Source organism: Ochotona curzoniae, unplaced genomic scaffold (genome assembly GCF_017591425.1).
Source record: "Ochotona curzoniae isolate NIBS_2020 unplaced genomic scaffold, NIBS_Ocur_1.0 contig_2210, whole genome shotgun sequence".
Classification (NCBI taxonomy): domain Eukaryota; kingdom Metazoa; phylum Chordata; class Mammalia; order Lagomorpha; family Ochotonidae; genus Ochotona; species Ochotona curzoniae.
In genome coordinates this window covers 30,088,887-30,114,959 of record NW_024465369.1, presented here as the reverse complement: position 1 = coordinate 30,114,959, position 26,073 = coordinate 30,088,887, and the positions used below count along the sequence as shown (strand labels likewise).

Below are 26,073 nucleotides of genomic sequence, written 5' to 3'. Positions count from 1 at the left end.
TATATATTTATTTATTTGGAGGGCAGACAATTGAGGAAGGGGGGGAGGGAGAAATTGGTTTTTCAGCGACTGGCTCATTTCTCAAATTGCCACAACAGACAATTGGTCTGGCCCTTATGTAAGAGGTTGGAACTCCACCTGGGCATCCCACGTGGGTGGTAGGGGCCAGTGTGCATCTTCCACTGCCTTATCAGAACATTAGCAAGGACTAGAACCTCTACTCCCATATTGGAGTGTCTCTGCGTCACAGTGCTAACTCCCATATTTACCTGTAGCTCTTTTGCAGACTGCAATTCAGTTATGCTTCCCAAAGTAGGATTATGTGATACAGCTGCACAAATTTCTGCATTTAAGGATTGCATACATTCACTGATAGCAGATGAAATACTCAGAATGTGGCTACTAATATGCACGATACCAGGGACTTAGGAACAAACTAGATGGACAGTCTCTGCCCTGTAAAACCTATGTGAAGAGCCCTATGAGAAAATACATATAGTTAATGACAAGGTGAAATGAGTACCTGGACCATTATGTCAATCGTGTGCTTTCAGAAGGGCAACTGGAATATTGCAGGCAGTTGTGCTGTGGAAAACTGTTTCTGTTACTAAAAATCCCAACCGTGGTACAGTGGAACTCTGGCATTTTCAGGGAAGTTTGAATATGATGCTTTTGTTGCTTGAATAGTTTTGAGAATGCAGTGAAAATGGTGTATGTGGTGGTACTTGTCAATTTGAACCCTGGCTGGTGATAGGATGTCAAACTTAACAAAACGAAGACCTGTAATACCATTTGTTAAGAAGGATTCATAAAATAATTAATAGTTTTTCCTTTCCTGTGTGATGTACATTATACACATGGCGAGGCTTTGTGTCTCGGTTGATTACTTCAGTCTTTCTAGCACACTGGAATTCAGAATGTAAGTGTGGAAGAATTCTAATAAGAAAATTTAACTCAGACATTATAGCATTAATACTTTAAATCTCATTACAACATTATCACCTGAATGCCACATTTTTCTTCCATTATGCATAACGTTGAGAAAAATTATGGTTTGATATCATCTTTGTCCATTCATTTATCATCAGTATTCTCAATGATGATCTCAAACTGCCAAAAATAGTTACATGAAGCTGTGTGTTTCAGAAAATATAGGTAAGTCTACAACAAGTTGTTGAATGTCACATATTTGGATGAAATCCATGGGGATTCATGCTATGAAACTACCTAAAGTTAAGGACACACCTACTTTCTGTTTTTCCTGGGATAGAAATCAGTACAAAGCAGCATTTTGAGCACATACTAAATTTGGACGCATTGATCAAAATCTGTTAGACACATTATGTCATCTTTCTACATAATAATCTGATGAGGTAGGTATTGTCTCTCTGTTTTACAGGGAAAGAAACTTATGCTTGGTGGTTGAACAATGATGATTAGTAAGTGGCTAGGTTTGGAACTTCCTCAGATCTGTCTGTTGCAAAAGGTCTTTTGTTGGTAACTGCTATGTTGTATTGTTATCCCATGAAAATATTTTTATTTCATACTTTTAAAAATTTCCTAAATTTTCTGTAATATATGTGAATGTACTTTATACATATATTTAAAAACCAACCATCATGGTTTAGTATATGTAATGCAGATCAGTTCAAAACCATATTTTTAAATATCTGGTATCAGCTTATGGAACTGTGTGAACCTAAACACATGACTCTATGTTTAACAATTAAATAGAAAGTACAAGTAATTATTTTAAAATGCTGTAGGTATATAAGTATTGAAGTTTCTGATCCAGCACCTAATGGTTTAAATTCTTTAGTCCTAAATTCTAAATCAGTTTTTCTATTTCATTGTCAATGTAATTAGGTAAATGTAGTCTCCGTCTCTATGGCTATTTTTGCATAGAGAAGAGTCATCAGTGACTTCTGATGGCATTTGTAAATTAAAGAAAGAAAGTTAGTTCCAGGAATGACTCAGTACAGGATTTTGGTGATAATCAGAATTTGAACACTTTTCTCTGCTTTCCCAGAGTGCCATGTGTGACTTGGCTAGTCATTTTTTTAGGGGGCAAATTAATGGCAGAAAATTGAATCTTCTAATTGAAAGTTGTTTGGGGGCTGTTCTTAAATGCACCTCTTCCTTTTTGACATTGTTCTTCCCTTAGATATCCCTGACATGTTTTGCTTTAATGAATTTGGGGTAGGACCTGGATATCAGCCTTTTGAATGAGTGACCCTGGCTAGTTTTGTGATTAGGCTCCTTTGAGACCTGGCAGCAGTCTGTAGGAAATGATTGGTAAAGCAGGACTGAGTTCACAAAGTCAGTGCAAAGAGCCTCAGATTGTAAGCCTTGGGTTTGGGGAATAGTGTGCTAAGCCGTCATAAAAATCCTCCATGAGGAACCGAGCAGCTGAGAACAGTTGCAAAGAAGAGGTGTACATGGCAGAAGCTGTTGAAGACATGTAGGCATGAGAGTGGGAGTCTGAGCCAGATCCATGGGCAGAGGACATTGAAGTGCTAGAACTCAAAGAGATGAGTAAGTGCTCAGATGTGGGAGTGTAAAAGCACAGGAAATTCAAAAGCAAGGTTTTGTGGGTGTATGCATAGAAGGGTAGCAGTGCCTTTTATTAAACCAGTGGAGAGATGTTGTTTAGGAAGGAAGATCAGGAGTGTGCATCTTGGGAGTTTGACCTTCCATTGAACCTTCCTTCCAATTGAAGGTATCCAGTAGGTAGAGGGAAGTACATAGCCCAGGAGGGACTAGCATCCTATATGGGCCAGGATTTGAGTCCTGGCCACTCTACTTCCCATCCAGTTCTCTGCTGAGAACCTGGGAAAGCAACAGAGGATGCCCAAGTGCTTGGAACCCTGCATCTATGCGGGAGACCCAGAAGAAGCTCCTGGATCCTGGGTTTAGACTAGCCCAGCCCTGGGGTTCACAAACATTTGGGAAGTAAACCAGCAGATAGAGAGCTCTTTCCTTTCCATTGCTGTTTCTCTGACCCGGTCTCTCTCTCTTTCAAATAAATAAATAAAACTCTTTAAAAGTAAACTTTACTTTGTGAAGGTGATTCTTGGAAGCATAATGTGATAAAATGAGACTGCTGTGGAAGAAGTTGCAGAGAGGACCAAGAAGTCTTGGAGAGCAGTTAGGAAATGACCAAGTATGCAGAGGCTTGGTGGGGAAAACAAATTGCTGGCATAGGAACCCAGAAGGCAGAGCTAGTCTGTGGACTTGAGTGCTGGGAAAAGTTAGGGAAAAGAGAACTAGTGGAAGAAACACAACAGATTCTGCCCAGTGTTCAGAAGAAGAGGAAAAGCTGGGCAGTCAGATAATGGATGGGAAAAAAGAATGCAAACTTGTCATTTTTTCAGTTTGATGATAAAGCGCAATCGGAGACATCATAACTTAGGATGTTAGGAAGTGTTCAGGGTCAGTGGAGACTGTGTGTGTATCCAGAAGTTCAACGTAGGGAAGTTGAGAAGTATTGCAGACAAATGAGGAAGAGAACACATAACAAAGAACATGTTGTGGGTCCTACTCCTAGAAGTTCCAGCAAAACTGGGATAAGCACTTCAGGAGAGATGTGCAACGGTCCAGTGCATCTGTAGGACGAGCTCCCTGGAACTGTGTCTTCTCAGTTTAGAGGGGCAAGAGTGGCAGTGAAAACCAGGTCACTCTAGGTGTCAAGTGCAGGTGCAGGTTGGTAGCAGCACGTGGAGAGAATAGGGAGGAGAGATAGTGAGATGGCAGAGCTGATGTGACTTTGTGCAGGTTTCCATGAGAGTGAGAGGTTGGTATAATGGTGAAGGATGGGATGGAGGAGATGTGTGGGAAAGCGGAGGCTGACCGGCTTTCTGATGTGGAGAGTGAAAGGTGGAAAGATGCTGAGCACTCTCATCGTGCTGAGCCTAAGGTGATTTTTAGCCAGTCAAGTGGAGATGCACAGTAGACGTATTTACAAGTCTGCCAGGCATAGGGCACCATAGCTGGAGGAAGACAGGAAAATGCCCAGGACACAGGAGGAATGCTATGGCTGTTGTGTACAGAGGATGCCCTGTATATGTGGTCTGCATTCAGCCTCTTGGCTCACGTACCGATGACCCATTCATTTTCTGGGTGCTTTCTTCCTCTCCTCTCTTAGCTGTTTATACCCTGCCCACTAAACTCCTCTATCATTATGCAGAATAAGATACTGATGGCACCCTCAAAACAGTTAGCTTTATGGCAGATAGGCAGATGTGTGGGAGGACTGAATCTTCTAGGGGTTTGGGCTTGCTTGTAGGACTCATCTGTGCAAAGTTGCTCTCTCTTCTTTCCTGATGTGGGCTCTAAATATTTTTCCCTGTATTTTATTGTTTATCAACCCCATGAGAATAGCGAGCTATATTATTTCTTGGTCTCTGTTTGGATCAGTGACTGAGCAGATACTGTGGTTGTTAGGAAGATACATGGGTTGGAAAACATAGTCTTCTTCCAGAATTTTTTTTCAGGAGCCTCTTCATTATTTACATTGCTTCTTCTGGCAAAATATGTAAAGATTTTTTTTAATTGCAAAGTCAGATATACAGAGAGGAGAAGAGACAGAGAGGAAGATCCTCCATCCAATGATTCACTCCCCAAGTGACCACAGTGGCAGGAGCTGTACCAATTCAAAGCCAGGATCCTGGAGCTTCTTCCGGGTCTCCCATGTGAGTACAGGGTCCCAAGACATTGGGCCATCCTTGACTGTTTTCCCAGGACACAAGCAGGGAGCTGGATGGGAATTGAGGCTGCCGGGATTAGAACGAGTGCCCATATGGGATCCTGGCTCTCATGCAAGGCTGGAATTTTAGCCACTAGGCACCAACTGGGCCCTGGCAGTCTCTTTATTATGCAGTATGTTAACAAAATAAAATTGCTGAGGATGAATTTTCTGGAGATTTAGAGAACCAGATTCTTATTCTGGAGGAGGTTTCTGTTAGCAACAGGAAAGAAGTGGTGCTCTGTAATATTGTCCTTTTAGTTAAAAACTTAGAAATGAGAAGAGTTGGGACAGGTAGATGGACTTTCATGGACTTACAAAGTGGCAGTGGTTATTGAAAATGGGACAACGTAAATGTGTTTCATTTGAATATTCTCACCTTACATGCTTTTTGGAATGTTTCCATTAGAAAGACTCTTAACCAAATTGGATGTAATAATACACCCTAGAGAGCAAGAGGAGGGGTTGAAGGTCAGTTTCTCCCATTTATGACACTTCTATGGCACAAGTTGCACTTTCCTTCCACAAAGGTGCTAATCTGCCTTTGAACTAAGGGAGGAATGTGATGCTGTATGATGTAGCCTCAATGCTGCATCACCAGGACCTGGGGCAGTGTTCAGGCAGTTCCAGGCATATCCTTCTCAGCAGCTTTATCCCCCAGTGAAACAGGAAAGCCAGGATCCTGTGTCTCGTCACTGAGTGGCAACTTTTGTGCAGGTGAAACATGGAGCGAGAACTTGAGGAGAGAGGATTCACACACAAGTGCTGCTTCTACATACAAAGCATGCGTTGCAGTCATTCTCTCATCTTTCTCATCAGTTCTCACTTGGTCTGGAGCCAGACCTGTCACTCTTCTAAACTGAAGTGGTACATGCATGCACATGCTACCACATGCACTTAAAAGTCTAACTAACCTCACACCTGAAGTCTGCCCTTTGCAGACAGCAGGGCACTGAAATGAGACAGCTATAAAGGGAAAATGATTTTCCTGAACCAGCATACACACAGTGGCTTCTCACTGCAGGAGGCAGATGGGCCCATCAGTTCTAGTCATCGGCCATGTTGTTTGGTACCAAGAGCTCTGCCTTCTCTCTCAGGACCTGCAGATGCTTAGCAGAAGGCCCCACAGTTTCTTGCCACCAGCTGCTACGTTGCTTAGGGGGACAGAGTTAATGAGGTCCTTCAGCTTTTCTTTCCTCATTCTGTGGGCTGAGTCACCATAGCAAGAGTCTCCATCCAGGACCTAAGGGCCTGCTGCTGGGGAACACTTTGTTCTTAGCAGCAGATGACTTGCCCCATACTTTCCTGCTTCTCTTGTGTTAACCCAGGATGATATGGTTGGTCCTGCACTCTCTCTGCTCCTGTTTCTCAAGTGCTTGTGCAGTCGCAGTGTCTGCCTTGGGTGCTGATTCACAGGGGCGAGCAACATCTCAGACCAGAGTCTCAGAGTAGGACTCCCTGTTCCTACAGAGACTTGCGTGATGCTGGTGTTAAGGCACGGGAAGGGACCCGTGAGGTGTTCTTTGCTCACCTTTTCCCTGCTATCCTGTAGGTAGCTCCACAGAGGAGCATCACCAGACACTGACGTCCTTCCCTGAGGGGAAAGCCGAGGGCGAGACAAGGGACATGATCCCTTGTGGTACAGGGTTTTTTCCACAAGGCTTCCTCCAGGCAGCAGGAAAATGTTGTTCATTCATTCAGCATATGTATATCTGGCCCTTACAAAGTGTAAAACACTCTCCGTGAAAGGACCTAGAATAGCTTAGACCACAGCTTGTCCTAGGCATGTGCTTTCCCAGCTCTAAATTTTCTTACAGGCTGAAACGTTTTCTTGACATCTTTGGAATGTTACAGCAAATGCCAGCTCTCCCAAAACAACAGTAGCCATTATTCCACAGACATTATGTACAAGGATTAAAAACTGAGCTATCTGGCTAGGAGGAATTACAAAGCAGAATGTTAACAAACATGAATTTACATCTTTACTTTTCCCAAGTGTGCAAAAGTATAATAGTAGTTTCATTGACTAGACCCAATAGTCTATGGTAATGGTTGGTTTTCATTCCAGAATATGTTGCATGAATAGCAAATATTAAAAATGTCAGCAACCCTGAAATATTCTATTTATGGCAACAAATGCAGTTGGAATTACGTTGTTCTTGTTTGGATCCTACCTTTGTGTAAATACTATTTTTGTTGTTGTTTTTAAAGATTTGTTTTTATGTATTTGAAAGCCAGAATTGCAGAGAGAGTGAGAGAATTTTCCATCTGTTGGTTCTATTCTCAGATGGCCACAAACGTGAAGGCTGCTCCAGGACAAATCCAGGAGCCAGGAGCTTCATCTGGGTTTCCCACATAGGTGGCAAAGACCCACACAGCTGGGCCAAGTTCCACTGCTTTTCCAAGGGCATTCATAGGGAGCTGTTTTGGAAGTGGAGCAGTCAGGACATGAACCTATGTCCATATGGGATGCAGGTGGCACAGGCACCAGCTTTGCCTGCTTTATCACCATTCCAGCACCCATGTCAAGGGCTTCACAGTTGTGTTTTTAAATTTTATTTGAAATTCTTGTAAAGTTCTTAATGTAGCTAAACTTTCCATGACCTCCTTACTTGTTGAAAGAGCCAGTCTTTGTAAGTTGTTTAGAAAGTTCTCTTTCATGCAATATTGTGAGGTTTTTTTGTTTTTTTTTTTAAAGCTCTGTAACTTTTATCATTAAATGCTATGTGGTCAGGGCGGTGCTGGAGGCTTCATTCCTAAGAAGATAAATAAGATAAAAGAAGATATGCTGGGTGAAGAAGGCAAGGCCAGCCCAGTGTTTCTTCTCCTCTCCTGACATTCCTTTTACCAAAGCATTCCTGGACTCTCTCCGCCCAGTGACTTATCTGATTGGTGAATATGGAGGTAGCTGTCAGGCATAAAGACCCGTCTCCTTCCCTTTGTTCTGGAGTGTCCTGTGTCACCATGGCCCTGCCTGTTTAAGGGGGGAATGTGCCGGACACCATTGCTGAGAACCACTTAGGTAAGTCTGCTCCAAATCCAGGGGTAAATTCACAAGGAAGTCTGTTTCTTTAGTGAGGGTTTAAGGAGCAACCTGAGGTATCACCTTTATTGGTGTTAAGGTTGATGTTTTGGCTTTTCTTTGTGTTTTGGTCTCCTTTCCAAGTTAACCTGTAACTGTGGCGTGAGGATGGGGTTGTTAGCTCTCAGAGCTTCCTAAAGCACACTACACAGTGACAATCCTAAGCCATCATGGCTTCCTATAACCCTTCCAGAAACACTCCGTGCATATACAGATAGAAATAGATGCAGACAAGTGCCTCTCTTTGCTTTTCTGTCACACAGTGCTTGACACTGTTCCCTGATAAGTTTCTCCTAGCAAGTATATTTTTGTGGTTGTAGTTGGCTGCATACTAGTCCGTAACATGAATGTATTGAATGTAAAAAGCAGAAAGGACAGCCACACTTGCATTTGAGCCTCACCCTGTGATCATCAGTGAGAAGGCACAGGACTCTGTTGCTGGGGCTATGGACAGCAAGTATTCTGCAAGTTTTCTTTTGCCTGTGCCAGAGGGGCATTGTTCACTTTCTCTGCTGTGCAGCTGTTAACAACTCGACCTGGCACTTGCTAATGGAGAAAACAATAGAGATTTTGACTGTGTATGGGCACAGTTTTCCAGAAATCATATTGCTGCCATTTCACCAGGACTATCAGCTGTTCAATACCTGAAACGTGTGTCTTTGGAATGGCTGGTAATGATGCTTTGCAAAGGAGCTGCATCGCACTGATATCTGAAAGTTATGCTGAAATATTTATGTAAATATGTGTACATTTAAAAATCAGATATCTTAGGGAAATGACAATATTATGAATATTTCTGTATCGATCACTGGGTCTGGATACAGTTTCCATTTCACAAAAATCAACGGGTATCTTTCCAGGGTTTTTTTGGTGGGGTCAGTATCCCCTCAGCACATTTCCTTCTTGATACAAGGTTTTTCAGATCAATGTTGATTATATTGCTTGGATTTAACATAAGTGATGTTTAACCGGTAACTAACTCCTATTGTTTATATGACATGTCTTTTCAAGGTACAAATCCAATCTCAACTAAAGTTATAGTTGCCCTTGTCATCTTGTTTTCATTTTTTCGTGCTTTGCACAGTTCCCCTTTGTCTTTCACGGGTGCTATTAAACATTGTTGCTTTTCTACTGGCTCATTTGCCTTTGGTTTATAAAAACCAATGTGATGCTGCTGGACCTGGCATGGGTATCAGTGCAGGCTTCAGCCAGAGCAACAGGGGCAGGAGGAGACCTGCAGAGACATTAATTGCACAGAATTAGCCTGTGTGGTTCTTGGGGCTGGTGGGCAGGCCTAAAATGGGAAGGGTAGGTTGTTAGGAAGTATGGGCTAGCATTTCAGGAAGTGGTGGATGCTCGTGTTCTCTGGTGGAATTTTTTTGAGAAGCCTCAGAGCCCCTCTTAAAGCTTTCCCAGGAATTGAATCACACCCACCCAGATTCTCATTTTGGACTCAGTCTCATCCACTGTGTGTCTTTAGAGCAAGACCTGGATCACTATTGGATTAACTGTGGACTGTAACCTAGCCAAGGTGACACCTTGCACCCACTATTGCTGTGGTCCTGTGGCTGGCTAGCATCCTTCCTATTGTGGTCAGGAGTGCATCCTGACCGGAGCAGTGTTCATTGGCTGTGCACTGAGCCTTTCATACCCTACCTCCTCCTGCTGCTGCTGTTAACTCAGCCCTTATTGCTGGACTGGAGTACAGTCCACTCTGCTCCAGTGCCAGATGTGGATTTTCTGCTTTTCCCTGTAGTTTGACATGAAGTGCATTTTCTCATCTGTGTAGTTTGTCTTGCCAGGACTGAGTGTCCTGATTGCATTCTTTATTAGCCAGAATTACAGATCAGCTTGGTACCTGTTCTACCAGTAGCTGGAGTCCCCAAAGATGACAGTTGCAAAATTGAAGGCTGCCTTCTCGGCTCACGCCTGTGGTTATTGTTCTTTGTCATCCTAACTTGCGTAAGTGCTACACTGGTGGGGAGAGAAGGGTTGACAGGTCTAAACCTGAAGGAGAAATCTGATTGCTTCTTAGTGCTTTGTGCTGTTTCTTCATTGCTGTTTCCCTCCAACTTGGAAAACATTGTCTTTCTAGATACTGCCTTTCATGTTGGATTTCCAAAATGAAAAAAATCCCATCAACATGACCCAAAGAGCAACATTTATCAAATTTGGTTCTTTTGTGTTAGAAAATAATCTAGTGTTGGAAGGAAGTTGCTCTGACTGGCCATCACACAGTTAGCCCAATTTTTTTCATTTATTAACTTATCAAAAGTCCTTTGCTCATTTTTGTATGTTTATTCCCACATTGCGTCCTTCTACATTCTAGAAGAAGTAGATACAGTTTTTTTTTTTTATTTAAAAGAATGACAGAGAGAGATGAGACAGAGAGATAGGTCTTCCATCTGCCAGTTCACTCGCCAGTGGCCACAATGACTAAGCCTGGGCCAGGCTGAAGCCAGGAGACAGGATCTCCATTTGAGTCTCGCATATGGGTAGCTGGGACCCAATAACCTGAGCCATATATACTGATTTCCCAAGGGCATTTGCAGGTGGCTGGATTGGAAGTGAGTAGCTGGGACATGAGTTGGCACCTGTTTGGGATACTGGCATCAGAGGCAACAGCTTTACTAGTAGTGCCACAGCACTGACCCCTAGGGACAACGTATTTCAGCAGAAACAGACAACACTGAATTCTAAGGAGCTAAAAAAAAAAAAAAGAAAAAGTAAAATAAAGGGCTAAGATTTAACAATCACTTGTCAATGATGAATAGAAATAGGCTTTTATTCTTCCTACTATTTCAAAATGAAATAGCAACATGTTGTAATGGAAATAATTTTTCAGTATAAAGTAAAACCAAAATGTTTAGAAGCACAAAATGCCCACAATTGAAAACATTGAGCAAAGCTAAAGTGTAATAATTTTTTTCAATCTGGCATGAGAAGGACTATCAAATGTGACCCACTAATTTCCAAAACGTTATTAAGTATAGAAAAATAAAATGAAGTTTGAAAAAAACTTATCACAATCCTTATCTTGATTGTCCACCAGATTCCCTGGACTGCTGTCTTAAGACTACACTGTTGGGCTCAGCGTGGTAGCCTAGCAGCTAAAGCCCTCGCCTTGCAGGCTCTGGGATCCCATATGGGTGCAAATTCTAATCCCGGTGCCCCCACTTCCTATCCAGCTCTCTGCTTGTGGCCTGGGAAAGCAGTTGAGGATGACCCAAAGCCTTGGTACCCTTACTCATGTGGCAGACTCAGAGGAGGCTCCTAGTGCCTGACTTTGTTCAGATTGGGGTATCTCTGGCCATTGTGGCTGCTTGGGGAGTGAATCATTGGATGGAAGATATTCCTGTCTCTCCTTCTCTCTGGCTTTCCAGTAAAAGTAAATTAATCTTTAAAAAAAAAAAAAAGACTACACTGTCATTAACAAGTGTCCCTGTCTCTATGGACCAGAGGCCCAGGAAGGCCTTGGTCAGTTTGTTTCTAGTCTTATGTACCTTCAGTCAGATCAGACTTTCTGTGGGGTTGATCGATCCCAACAGAATACTTAGTGATTCTTAAAGACTGCAACTGGAAATATTCCAGGGAGCAAGACAGAAGCCACATCACCTTTCCTAACCTTACGTGGAAGTCATGTCGCTTCATTTCCACCTTATTCTCGTTATGGGCGAGGCAAAACCCACCTCATGGAGAGGGTACCACTCTCTGTTTCTTGAAAGTTGGAAGGCAGCATGCTGTAAGACATCGGGCGGGGGATGGAGGATGGGCGATGGGGCGAGTAGACGTTATTGTTTGGCGTCTTTATGGAAGAAGGAAACTGAACGTATCTGCCTGTTATCTAACCATTGTTTGTGAGAATCTATATCTTTCTCACACAATACCATTGCATGCTTCTGAGACCTTCTGAAAATCTCAGCCCATTACTCTGTCAGGCTTGTTCTCACAGTCAAGGACATTGCCATCTAAAGCCAGCTTAAGTAGAGATCCTCGGGGCCTGTTCCCTGGGATGACTACTAACTACTATTCTGCATCTGAAGGTCTGTGAATCAGAGACTCCCAGTTATTGCACATCAGGAGGTATGTGGCCTGGAGTTGTGCCCCAAAGGGGGTGAAGGCAGAAACACAGAGTATGCTGCTTCTGGGATCTGGCCAGATGCAAGCTGCTGGTTACTCTGATTGGGGCCTTTCGTTTCTGTGACCTCTGGGTTTTATGGGATCTGCTTACTGAGTTGTCATTCATTTTCTGTATGAACCAGTCAGTGTTTGCCAAATGACCTCCTCAGACAGTGTCCTGCTGTAGGTTTGGGTGTCTAAAGACTTCTTTGTTTCATTTTGTGTTCTCTCTCTCTTTTTTTTTTTTTTTTATTATTGCAACCTGACAGTAGCTTGTAGTACAAATCTCTCTTAGAATTTTGTTTATTTTCCGTGAGTTGCATTGGGTTCACTCCATCAGCCAAGAATCATGCCCATAATGCTCCATCCTTTTTGGGTTCCCGAAGTCCTGCTAAGGAACAGTGCATTTCTGAGTCTTGAAAGCTCTGCTGTTTACTGTGTAGTTCTTTAAAGCATGCTCTTCCGGGCCTAAGGAGGCTTCAGGGATGACCGTGAGGCCCACCTTAGATCTTTCTGAAATCCTCAGTAAGGATTATCCAGTCCTGCCTTAGATTTGATTGATTCTCTGACGCCACTGGTTTGAAACCCTTTGAGGTCCAGGAAGGCTGGCCATAAAAATCAATTTTATGTTTATCTGTTCGTTCTTTAGCTCCTCCTTCTCTGTCCACATTTTGTCATAGGCAGAGATCAAGACCCAGTCACCCTGAGGACACTGCCAGGAAATCTCCTAATTTATCAGGTGCACTTCTATTTTACTATGTCCTATAGATGTCAGTGTTGCCGAACTCCCTGTCACAGCATGACAAGACCTTCCCTCTCTCCAGCTCCCAGGAACATTTTTCTCACTTCCCGTCAAGTCATTCCTGACAAACTTCTTAAAACAACCCACAATGATGTTGTTACCTTGCACTGTTCTCATGTGTTGGGAATTTGTACAGGACTTGCACAATCTCAGGGTCTTATCAGCAGCTTGCTATCAGCTGCCATGGAAACAAGCCTCACTGTCCTGGGGCTTTTGTGATTGTCATTGCTGTAAGTCATTCAGTTGTGGGGTGACTCGTTAAAAGTTAGTAGTAACTGGGATGATTAACGTGAAATTCCCTTTCTGGTTTGTAATCTCTCTCAATCCCTAGTACATCCTCTGCTTTACTTTTAGAAACTCAAATTTGAGCATTCCCCCTGCCCCTCATTCTCCCTTGAAAACCTTCTATGGTTTTCTGAGATAGCCTACAGATATATAATTTTTTATAGGCAGCACAGGGGGACTAAAAAAAACTTGATGTATTTGTTAACAATAACATCAGAGGCATGTGTTTGGCTCCGTGGTAAGGATATTGCTTGGGATCCCTGCATCCCTTGCTAAAGTCCCTGAGTTTAGGTGCCAACTCTGCTTCCAGTCTAGCATCATGCTAATATATATCTTCGGAGGAAGCAGTGATGGCTTGAGGACATGAGTCCTGCTGTCATTGTGAGAGTTCTAGATGGAATTGTGGGCTCCTCGCAAATTCTATTGTTAGTGTTTTGACAGTAAATCAGTGAATGGAAGATATTGGACTTTTCCTCTGAGTCTTTGAAATCAGTCTATCATTTGTACAAGTCAAGAGTCATTACATAAAAATATGAACTGGCAACTTTTCTAGAAGGATCCTAATATGTGACATTACTGGGGCTGCTTCCCTGCTACCCTGTTGCCTCCTGCTGTCATTGGATACTGGCAGATTATCTGAGTCCTCACTTGATGGGCTTCTGTTTTGCATTTGCTGCTTAGCTCTTAGAGGTCCTTCATTTTGTCATAGAACAAGGTTCTTCACACAGCTTTGCCAGTCTTTCTGTTAGCCATTTCTTCAGTGTTATCGTTTGACCCTGGTATCTTATGGTCTAGCCACATTACACAAGTCGGTAGAATTCACTGAGTTCTTAACTTCTCGCTGGGAGAAATATCCTGTCTTTCTGTGACTCTGAACTCTTAATAGTCCTCTCTCATAGCATCCTTTGATAGTCATCACCCTTTCTTCTGTGGTCTCACACAGTCTGATAGCATTCACTTTTTGTAGAAATTACTAGCCTAGATGTCTCTTCACTTCCCTGGATTGTGAATTATCAAGAGTAGACCTTTATTTATCTCTGGTCTAGAACTTGTTTCAAAGGTAGATGTTCAATAAACTTTGTCAACTTAATGAATAAACAGATGATTTAAGAAAAAATGGCTGAAGGAAAAATCTTTGCCCTGAATGAATGTACAATTTGATATGCCAAATGAAATACAAAGTAGATTGATTAAAATGTCCAGGCAAAATTTCAACTAGGAAGATTAATAAAAAGCTTCTTAAGTTAGAAAAAAGTAGACAATTGGAGAACATGAAAGGGAAGACCGGACCCCAATGCATGTGTGTGATGTAAATGTAAAGGGATAGATTGGTAGAAGTTTATGATTTCTATACAACTGGACAGTAGGATGTGTATAGAAACAGATGAGAAGCACTTGCAAGACTTGGAAAAGCAGTTTAGAGCTAGGCTATGGAGAGACTTGAAAGGTAAGAAATCTGGGCTCTGCCTGTGGCAACTATGACCATTGTAGGTGCTTTTGAGAAAGTGCTTGTGTGCTACTAACAAGAAGGCTAAGCAGACATGGGGTCAGAGACATCGCACATTTTTGTATTTTCTTTTTATTTCTTACATTTTTTTGTTTTTTAGTTTCTTCACTGACTCATAGGACACACAGTAGCATCATTTGCCCCAGGAAGGTCTTTGATTTTCTTGTTCATTTCTTCATCAACACATTGGTCATTCAACAGTGTATTGTTAACTTCATGTTGTAAATTTTCTATTTTTCTCTCTATTGTTGATTTTGTTTTATGACAAACTGTGTAGTAGAGAAACTGTATAGTAGAGACTATCACATGCAGATGTAAAGATACATTGCAGGGCCCGGCGCAGTGGTGCAGTGGCGCAGTGGCGCAGTGGCGCAGTGGCGCAGTGGTTAAGGTCCTCACCTTGCACGCCCGGGATCCCATATGGGCGCCGGTTCTAATCCCTGCAGCCCCGCTTCCCTTCCAGCTCCCTGCCTGTGGCCCGGGAAAGCAGTCGAGGACAGCCCAAAGCGTTAGGACCCTGCACCCGTGTGGGAGACCCAGAAGAGGCTCCTGGCTTCGGATTGGCTTAGTATCGGCCGTTGTGCTCACTTGGGGAGTGAATCATCGGACAAAAGATCTTCCTCTCTGTCTCTCCTCTCTGTATATCCGCCTTTCCAATAAGAAAATAATAATAAAAATAAATCTTTAAAAAAAAGATACATTGCAGTATGCATCTTTACTTCCAAATCAAGGATAGACTCCCAGTGAGACTGTTGAATGTATCTTGACAATAAGATGCTAGACTCTTTACCATTGTCCATGCCTGCAATGCCAAGTACACTTAAATAACAGAATGATGGATTTATGACTAATTGTGAAGGACTATACTGTTATAATGACATGGGGGAAATTAGTGGGGGGTGGTGCTTTGTAGAGGGGGGAAAGGGAAATCCCAGAGCCTATAGAATTGTATTATAGAATAATAAAATAAACAAAAATTTTTCCAAAAAGAAAAGAATTAAACTATATCCAATAAAATTAAAAAAAAAAGATTTGAAAGGTTGAGTGACACAAAAAGGGAAAGGGGAGAGCGAGCAAGCAAGACTTCTGTCTACTGTTTGACTCCCCAAAAGACTGCAGCACTAAGGGGCCTAGCCAAGGCTGAAGCCAGGATCCAGGAACTCCATTCACATCTCCCATGTGGGTGACAGGTACTACCCAGTGCTCAAATTGTCTTCTGCTTTCCCAGGTGCTAATGCAAAGAGATGGAAGGAAAGTGGAGCAACTAGCATTTGAATTGGTATTACAATATGAGGTTTAATCCACTGTGCCACAACATCAGCTTCTAGAAAGTTCGTTTTAATAGGAAAGGCAGTAAGTCAACATTGAAAGGGACCTCATACAACACAGTGACAGGCAAGAGGCTAAAATTTGCAAGATGATATTTGCAAGGTGATATTTGATCCATTTGGATTGTAAGGAAAGAGTAACTGTTAATAATAATAGCACCTGGCATGTGTTTAGTCCTTATTATGCACCAGGAGTCAAATTAAGAGCTTTGTAAGAGGGATGGTGCCCTTAGGTCCACATGGTAGTGAAGTTGGGGGTGGGATTCTGTGATACTAACCAAGATAGCAATTGAAAAATGTCAGAATGAGACTGGGGATAGATTAATAAATGGATTGATAGTGCAGTGGTAAACTCAGTCTTGATTGGTAAGGTGTCATGTTTAACAGAGTACTTGGCGAACAAAGCTATGAAATGAAGAGGTGTCCAGGATCATCAGCTCAAAGGTGGGAAGAGAGACCTACGGGAAGAGGCATTCATTCAGGGCAATAACATCTTATGAGCTCAGAGTGAGTAGTAGGCTAGGAAGAGCCTTGTTTATGTAAGATGCAAAAAAATAATCAACAGTGGAGATGAGGAGGTACAAAAAGCATAAAGAGAAACACTTTAAACATGGGGCTGGAGACTATTTGAAATAGAATAATGAGTATAACCATGTCTATAATGAGGTGTTAAACTACAAGGAGGAGCATTGAAAAGCCACCAAATGTTGGAGAAAAAGAGGGTTTGGGTGGCCTAATGTGGTCAGATTTTATCTTGTGGAAATAAGACAGGAAAGTGCAGACAACAGTTAGCAACTGTAGAAAAATATTTGGGGTTGGCACCCTGGTATATCAGGCTAAGCCTTAGCCTGCAGTACCAACATTCCATAGGGACATCAGTTTGAGTCCCTGAAGCTCCACTTCTGATCCAGCTTCCTGATAATGGCTTAGGAAGGTGGTGGAGAAGAACCCAAGACCTTGAGCCCCAATACCTCTGTGTGAGATCCCAGAAGAAGCCCCTGGCTGTTGGCTCCCAGATTTGGACCAGCCCAGTGCTGGCTATTGCAGCCATTGGGCAACTGAACCAATAGATCCAAGACCTCTCACTCTCTTTATCTTCTTCTCCCTGTAATTCTGAATTTCAAAATAAAAATGCTTACTTAAGTTAGATGCTGAATGGACCTGGTGCCTTTGGGGTAGCTGGCAAAGTGATTATAAGTGATGGGTCATGGGTGAGATTCAGCATCACTTCTAGCCAAAGGAGCTGATGTATGTTCTGACTCCTGGTCTCACATGCTACCATGGTCATCTCCCAGCTGTGCAAGCTTGGGCCATGTTTTTTTAGCTTTCTTTGTGGCTTAGTGTTCCCTCTGAAAAGTGGAGCCCTAAAATGGTCCTCAGCTTATAGAGCAACTAGGAAGATCAAATGAGATGATACATTTAGAGGGTTATGTAACTATTAGCATTTTATAAGCTTTGGCTAACATTGCAGGCCAGGGCCAAAGGAGAGGCCTCACAATGAACAAGCATGTTATCTGGCACAGAACTTTTTAGAGCTGAATGAGAAAATGGAAGCATGAGGTTCTTGCTTAAAAGGAAGTTTCTGACGTGATAGGCAAAAAGGACAAGAATCTGAGTTTTTGTTTGTTATGATTTGCTTATTTGAGGCCAGCATTGTGATGAAATGGGTAAAACTGCCTGCTGCAACACTTGGCATTCCCATGTGGGTGCTGCTTCATTTCCTGTCTACTCCACTTCCAACCTAGCTCCCTGGTAATGTGCCTAGGAGAGAAGTGAAATATGGTCAAAGTGCTTGGGCCTCTGCATCCATGTGGTGACCCAGAAGACACTCCAGGATCCTTGTTTTCAACTGGCTTAGCCATTGATGTTGCAGCAATATGAGGGGTGAACCAATTGCAACTGCTGGAACTGAGGCAAATTAAGAATCAGGAACTCCCTCCAGGTTTCCCACATTGGTAAACTGGGACCCCAATTCTTGGGCCATCTTCTCCTACTTTCCTTGGCACCTTAGCAGGGTGCTAGATCAGGAACAGAGCAGCCAGTACTTGAATCTGTGCTCTTGTGTGGGATGCCAGCATCATAAGCTGCAACTTAAATGATATCAGGATTCCTTCCCCAGGATTCTGTATTTCTGACAAGATCCCAGGTAATGCTGTGGCTGCTGGTCGGTGGACTACACTCTGGGTGACAGAGTTGTAGCAGCACTGATGCTCAAAATGAGAGTGACCAGAAGTCCCTGGCTTGTGACAAGTGTTATTATTGGCTATATTCAATACTGAAGAATGAAAGTCTAGGCTGAACTCCGGGCACATCTGGCCTGGGGACATGGGATGTGGAGTACTAGAAGGTGCAGCTTGAAACAGTCTTTTGTGGGCTCCAGCCCTAGTATAATTAGAGGTAAAGGCAGCTGTGGCTGACAGAAGGGCAGAAAGGGGACCTAGGGCTGGAGTGAGGCCAGGAATAGATTTGGGATCAAGGGACTGAGAGACATGGTGGTCAGACAGGAATGATATCATAGTGTTAGCTATGAGGGTAGCAAAATATTTACTGCTACAGCTTTGCCAAGTCTCTTCCTGTTTGTTAATTTGTGATAATGGAAAGAAAAAAGAAGGCTTGTTTGCTTGGCAGCGCCTCAGCCTCAAGTACATTATAAACAGCAATTAATTAGAAACTTAAAAAAAAAATATTTCTTGTCAGTACAATGCCTGATCACTAAAATATCCCTGTGTGTAGTTTTCTGTTGGGTTCATCCTTGCTGGATAACTTGAGGCTGTTGGGTTCCCTGGATCCCTTGGGTTTAAGCTGTGGTCAGGCACTCAGTGTGAGCAGCAGGGAGAACAGCCAAGCCCCAAGGACAGTCCTGAAGTCCATGGCCAGGGAGGTGTTAAGATGGAAAAGGAGGACCTGGCAGGTGTTTTAGAAGGCATTACCACATCTGGCTTTATATATGGGCAAATCATTTAATAGGAGAAGCACCAGGTATTAGTCTTGAGTGGCATTCTGAAGGTAAATCGCCTCCTTTATCCTCGTTGTGGTGGAGGAAGAGAGGTTTTTCACACCTCCTTCTGAAGCGTTTACTTTGAAATTTTTTCAGTTGCTAAATAAGAAGACATTTGTTAAATGATGTGAAATGGAGTGACCTTGGCCCTAGAAGGCATAGTTTCCCATCTCCTTCCAAACTCCCTGCAAGGTTGTAACTTTGTAAAATTGATCTCTGAGCTGCTCGGTAGAAGTCAATGTCACACAAATACACCATGATGCCTAGGTTCCCAATATTGCTGCAGATCTCTTTCTATTACTAAGGGGGCATTGTCAAAGGCAAACTGGTGTTCGTACTCTTGTTGCTGTCTGCTAGTATTTTTCCTCACTACAAAAATTGTTGGATAGTCTTTTTTCTTAATGTAGTTCACATGTGTGCTTTTCTTTGCCTAACCATATTTATTATTTGATGGCCTACCACAGCATTTCCTTTGACATTCAGGGCAATAATCCCAGACATTTGGTTTTATCTTTCTCTCTGCTAGAAAATAAAATGAAGAGAAAGAGACAACTAGCATTCTGAAATAAAATAGAACTGGAAGAGGATGGCCATTTTATTGTTGGCTGTTGGGTCTTGCTTGTGGAAATGAAATTGACACATCTTGTAAACATAGAGCCAGAGGGGAAAGGGCATCATAAACTAGATTTTTCAGGTGTAAAGCTGAAATTTCTCCAGAAACAGAGTTTCTTAGTGTGATCTCTTAAAAAAAAATAGTACTTTATTAACTGTCCTTGAGTTCCACAGTTTTAAGACATCAGACTTCCTTTTGTTTCTGATACATGATTCAGCTTGTTGTGCTTTAAAATAGGTGTGCCTTTCAATTCTTTGTTTTAAATGTAGTCATTAACTCCTTTGTGTTGCTGTCCTTATGATTGCCAAGAAAATAATTAATTTTATTTTACATGTCAACAGAATATTATTTTTCTCTTGCATTAGCTATTTCTTTGTAGTTTTAAAATGAGCAGTCTGTTCTGAAAATCCTGAAGTGCTGAAATGCATTTTTTTTCTACAGTAGTTTGCCAGCATCTATAAGCACCACTAAAATCACTATTGTTAGAGTAGGTTTCTACAACAAATCAAAATGCAAATGGAAAGAATATCTCACACCAGGCACGGAAAGGGGTCTACTAATTGCAAATTGTTTCAAAGGTGGATTTTTAAAAAATGTTCTAGAGTGGAAAATAGCATTTAAAATTGAACATAATTCTGATTATGAAAAAAATTTTTCTTGTTGTTTCATTTTTTTGTGTGTGTTGGAGTCCAAATCTTCTCAGACAAGTGCATAGGATTACTTTTACAGGTTTTCTATTGACGTGTCCTCAAATCAAACTTACCCTTGAACATGCATTGTTCATTATTTCACCTTGAGTTGATACGTATAAGTCCTTTCTCCCTCCCCCCCCCCCACTGCTCCCCCGCTGCTTTTGGTTAAATGAAGCATCATGGTGTGATTAAATGCATGTCTTAACATTTTATTTTATTTTTTTATTCGAGAGTGAGAGCTAGCTCTTCTGCTAAAGTTTCACTACCCAATTGACTGCGATGGCTGATGGTGGAACTCTTTGTAGCCAGGAGTTAGGGACTTTTTCCAGGTCTTCCATGGGGTGCCTCCCAGCTGCCTCCCAGGGTCTATATTAGTAGGAAACCGGACATTGGCGTAGAGCTGGGACTCAAACCCAGCAGTGACAAGGGACACAAGCATCTCAACATGGGTTTTAACTATGAGGACAGACAAACCCTAAACATTTTTTTTTAAATGATAGGAAACAGTATTTCTTCCCACCAGAGTTTTTTAGAGTCTTAACTGGACATTTATTTCAATTTGAAAGACAGAGCCAGAGTAAGATAGGAAGGGTCTCTTCTCTGACTCACTTCTAAAATTCCTGCACTAGCTGAGGCCTGGCCAGGCAAAATACCAAGAGGCTACCATACCAACTGGATCCCCCAGGATATGCAGTGACAGGAAGCTGGATCAGAAGGCAGAGGTGGGCTTGACCCCAGGGACTCCAATAAGGGATATGCCCATCAAGGTCAGTGGCTTGACCCATGGTAACGTAAGAAAACTGTTGATACAATGGAAGTCTGAAGGCTTCATTTCTTACCTTGATTTTGCCCTCATCATTCTGTGATTATGTTTTTTTTTTTTTCAACCACATTGACATTAGGAAAACACATCATATGGATTGTATCTCTAGATTAAGACCATCTGGAAGATTTGTGGAAGACTGGTTATAACCTCTACACAGAAGTGTTTTTGCAGTCTCGCAAGTTTCATACATGCCACAAAGTGTCCTGAGCCCAGCATGGTGGCCTAGTAGCTAAGTCTTCAACTTGTATACACCATGATCCCATATGGGTGCCAGTTTGTGTCCCTAGTTGCTCCAGCTCCGTTCCAGCTCCCTGCTTGTGACCTGGGAAGGTAGTTAAAGACAGCCTCAAAGCTTTGGTATCTTGCACCTGGGTGGGTGACCCAGAAGAAACTCCTGGCTCCAGATCAACTGAGCTATGACCATGTGACTTCTTGGGGAGTGAACCACTGGATGAAAGTTCTTTGTCTCTCCTCTCTGTAAATCTAATTTTCCAAATTAAAAAAAAATTAAAAAATTTATTTATTTATTGGGAAGTCAGAAATACAGAGAGGAGGAGAAACAGAGAGAAAGATCTTCCATCCGATGATTCACTCCCCAAGTGAGCGCAATGGCTGATGCTATGCCGATCCAAAGCCAGAATCCAGGAACTTCTTCCGGATATCCCACATGGGTGCAGGGTCCCAAGGGTTTGGGCCGTCCTCGACTGCTTTCCCAGGACACAAGCAGGGAGCTGGATGGGAAGTGGAGCTGCTGGGATTAGAATCCGCACCCATATGAGATCCCGGTGTGTTCAAGGCGAGGACTTTAGCCGTGAGGCCATGCCGCCGGGCCCTGAAAAAGAATAATTTTTTAAAAAGAATAGTCTGTTCCTGTTTTGTTTTGCTCGAGTAGGTAGAGCGGGATCCTGGGAAGGCAAGCGTGACACCGGGTTCTGAAAAAGCACACGGTGGCAACAGAAGGGTATTTGCCTTGTGGATGTAGGTCTTAGTTCACTGATGTCCCTAATCCAGTGTGCTTTCTTAGCCTTCCCAGTCTCACTGCTTCACTCAGTCAGTAGTCAGTTGCTTGCATATATTTCCTTAAGCAATTTTGACACCTGTCCAGTGATGCAGGCATACTACATAGTCCAGTATGCAGGCATACTTATCACTAAAGTATTTAATAAGTCAAATTGAAAAATGGCGCCGATCTTTAATAGCTTGTATGTGTTGTGTGCTTTCTAATTATTTTGTTCTAGATGTGCATAGTCATGCATTCTTAAGGGCATAGTATTTTTGGAAAGAAGGCCGAGGTGGGAGCCTAGAATCTAGAGGATGTGTCTTGGTCTTGGAATATGAATTTTCTGTCATTCCAGGCTTGTAAGCACTTAGGTGGTTCTCAGAGTAGTATATATGCCCTATATCCAGAGTAGTGACCCCAGGGATCACGAAGATGGGCTGAAGTAATAAAGAGTTCTGTGAACTTTTTCCATCCAGGTCAGAAGAGTTCCTGGGTCAAGCGGCCATCTTCATAAAACCGAAGACGGTGACTGGGAGTGGAGTGACGACGAGATGGATGAAAAAAGTGAGGAAGGGAAAGCCGCTGTTTCTCAAGAAAAGGTAATTGTGTTGGATAGCAGTCAGCTGGCCCACGTGCGATTGATTGCTGTGGGTTCTTTTCTGGGTGTGTATTAACGGATCTCTAATTGTTTTTGCAGTCACGAAGAGTAAAAGAAGAAAATCCAGAGGTGAGTAGTGGTGTTTATCTTGCTTGTGTCCTTGGGTTTCTTGGGAGAGATTTGACCATCTCAGGAAGAATTTTTAAAACCAGAAAAGGCTCATAGACTGCAGATCTGTACAAAATTGTGCACAACTCAGGGCCAATTATTTTGTTCTCAGAGCTCCAGTTTCCCCTTCTGCCAGACAGGAGTGACACATTACATGTGTTTATAGCATTTCAGATGTTAAAATGATGAGAAACTCTGGGTTGAGAAACTCTGGTCTTGATTTTTGGGTAACGTAGTAGACAAGTGAGAACTGATCATCTTGATTAAGAAGTCGTTTTTTATTTGCATCCTCCATCTGATTGATTATCCTATTGGCTGTTGAGGACTGTAATTCTTAGGATGTGCTCATTTTCCCATAGGAAATTAGGCCTATTTGGATAGCTATGCATATTTGATAGGCCTAATAATCAATGAGTACCTCAAAACATCTCATTAAGAAAACAGAAAACTTTTGGTTGTAAAAGAAATTCTTTCCAACTTTTTTTTTTTTTTAATTAGCAGACATTTCCATTTAATTCCACAGAGTAAATCTCATTTGGTCTTAAGTGGCAGTAGACACTGGTGGGGCTTGTGAAGAACCGGCATCTACGCAGCAGGCTGCTGTTGCCCATTCTTTTCTCCTATTGTTCTCTCTTCCAGTGTACAAGCCTCATACCCAGGTCTTCCCTGGGGAATTCTCAGCTGCCATGTAATGGTTCTTCTCTGTAAGATCCTGTCTGTTTCTTCATGGATCATAGAAGATGACCTTTCCTTTTTATTCCTACCACATAGCTCTGATCAGTAACTTTGTCCGTCTCTCTTGTGGCAACAATGGTGCTAAGTCCCGAAGAGGCACTTGTTCACTATACAGATGTTGTGTTGGGTTTCCACAGTGAACTTTTGGAGGCATCGTGAACTCTGCTTTCTTCTCTCCTTCATTACTTTCCCATTCCGCCCGCCACTGTGTCTTCTAAAGTCTAAACTCCAGATTTTTCTCCATACAGTTTTTCTGATGGAAAGTGCCAGTTTGTCTTCTTTTTAGAACAAGGTGATAGGGTTCCAATTATATCACTACCTTAGAAATCATTTGTTATTGGTTTAGGATAGGGCATCCTGATTGAATGATGGTGGGTATCACAAGTCTTTCCTGCTGAAGATTTCTTAAGACACTGTGTTCTGGAATTACCCCAGTAGCTGAGTCATTATGTGTATGATGGCAATAACTTTTTGGCAATAATGTTTTTAACATAGATGAGAAAAATGTACAGCATGCTGACAGTTGATCTTCAAAGATCACTCTCAGCCTTCTTCAGTGGAATGTGAAAATCGTAGGCTACACTACATTTTGACTCATTGAGTTCTTATGACAGTATGTCTGTTCCCATATTAGTTTATCAGGAAGTAAGAATATAAGTAATTTTCTTATTTTGTGAGAGGCTACACGTTTTTGCATGTACCGGGTACCACCTGGTTTTAAGATTAATTTGTTGCCCCTGTTATTGCACAGCCCCTAAAGCCACAGCCTTTGCTGTGGATGTTGGCGTTTCAGTGTCTGAGCTGTGATAGGAGTTGCTAGCATGGTGGTCACTGAGTCCTTTCAGCTTTTAATTAAAGTAGCCCTCTAGTTTGCCGACCAACTCAGTTTAATTTCTTAAAGCAAAACATAAGGTATTTCAATTACTTAGTACAAAAGGAATTGAAAGTTTAAAATATGTGAACATTCAGCAAAAATACTTTATGTGCCTATGGGACACCCAGTTTCAGTGGCTGTGGGAGATACAACATGGAGAAAATAGAGCAAAACCCTGAAGTTGAAGTTCTAATGAGAGAAAAATAAGCACTGTACAATAGCCATTCTGAATAAGTGAAACAAGAGCTGTGTTGCAGTGGGAAGGGAACAACAGGAAGGTTGACTGGGGTTGTGGGTTGCAGGGAGCGTGCTAGGAAGTTATAATTGTGCATTCATTAGTCAAGATAAGCCTTAGTTCCCAATGAAACTGTTGAATCTTGACAATAGGATGCTGGACTGTCTGCCATTATCCATGCCTACAATGTCAGGATATGCTTAAGTAACACAATGATGGACTTATGACTGATTTTGAAGGACTCTACTATTGAAATGACAAAGGGGAAATTGGGGTAAGAGGAGATTGGGAGGGGAAAGGAAAATCTCACAGCCTTTGGAATTGTATCATGTAATAATAAAACAAATCCATTTAAATATAATAAATAAATAAATTTTTAAAAAGGCAAGCCTTAGTGAGAAGAGAGATAAAGATTTAGAGAAGTTGTAGGGAAGCTACATAAAGCAAAACTGGAAAGATTGGTTTTCTCCTTTCACCCTCCTCTCCTGTGGTTGTCATTTTTCCCACAAAGGTGATGGGTCTGCAGTGCTTCCCTAAAGACCACTTGCTGTTCACTTTCATACAAAGAATAAAATCACAAGTAGAGTTATAAAGGCTAAAATAATTCTGTGATTTCCCCTATTTCCTTGAAACTATTTCCATATTAAATGTTGTATATCTGCCTCTTTTATTTTAACTAGTATGATAGTGAATGAGTGGAAATGGTTTATCGAACCATTTTCTTTGTAGGCATCATTATGTTCACTTTTCCCAAGATGCAGTTTGAGAAACATCCCATAAGTAGCGTACAGATAATTAGAACTGTGATTGCTTTGTTGAAGTGTATTGATGTGGAGTTTTACCTCACTGTGAATAGCTGTACCGAAGTATATGGCCTCTGACATTGTACCTTAGACATTTACGCATCTGGAAGGGTAAAAATGCTTATCAAAACCAAAGGGCACATTGAAGTGATAGAGTATTTACATTTTAAGAAGTTTTCAAATTCTGTTTGTTATTTAGTTTGCAGCTCATATGTTTTTTTCACTGTAAGCCACTAGAAGACTAATATACTACTTTAAAAAAATTTTTTTTATTGTTGTTAACATTGTATTATGTGATACAGTTTTATAGGCACTGGGGATTCCCCCCACCCCTCCCGTACCCCTCCTCCCATAGTGAATTCCTCCACCTTGCTGCATAACCACAGTTCAAGTTCACTTGAGATTCCTTCATTGCAAGCATATACCTAGCATAAAGTCCAGCGTCTTATTGTCCAGATAAGTTCAGTGGCCTCTTGGGGAGACCTTCTCTGGTATGAAGGTAGAGCTAACAGAGTAAAGTTCCGGTCAGTTAAAGCCCCAACAAAACCTCAGCATCAATATACAACATTACTGGCACAAAGATAGAAAGGAAGATCAATGGAATAGAATAGAAGCACCAAAAGGGAACCCACACAGATACAGCCTATTAATCTTTGACAAAAAG

At 42.0% G+C, this 26,073-nt stretch overlaps 1 protein-coding gene across 2 annotated transcripts in view; it reads left to right on the top strand.

Annotated features, from left to right (window-relative positions):
- The window catches only part of STK39 (serine/threonine kinase 39), a 296,052-nt gene that overhangs the window by 150,401 nt on the left and 119,578 nt on the right, over positions 1-26,073 (top strand). The window contains exons 11-12 of one of the 2 annotated variants that reach the window (XM_040971673.1): positions 22,473-22,595; positions 22,694-22,723. In XM_040971673.1, coding sequence (XP_040827607.1) covers positions 22,473-22,595; positions 22,694-22,723 — 153 coding nt within the window. The remainder of the gene's footprint in view (positions 1-22,472; positions 22,596-22,693; positions 22,724-26,073) is intronic. The other variant, XM_040971675.1, reaches the window with a different exon arrangement.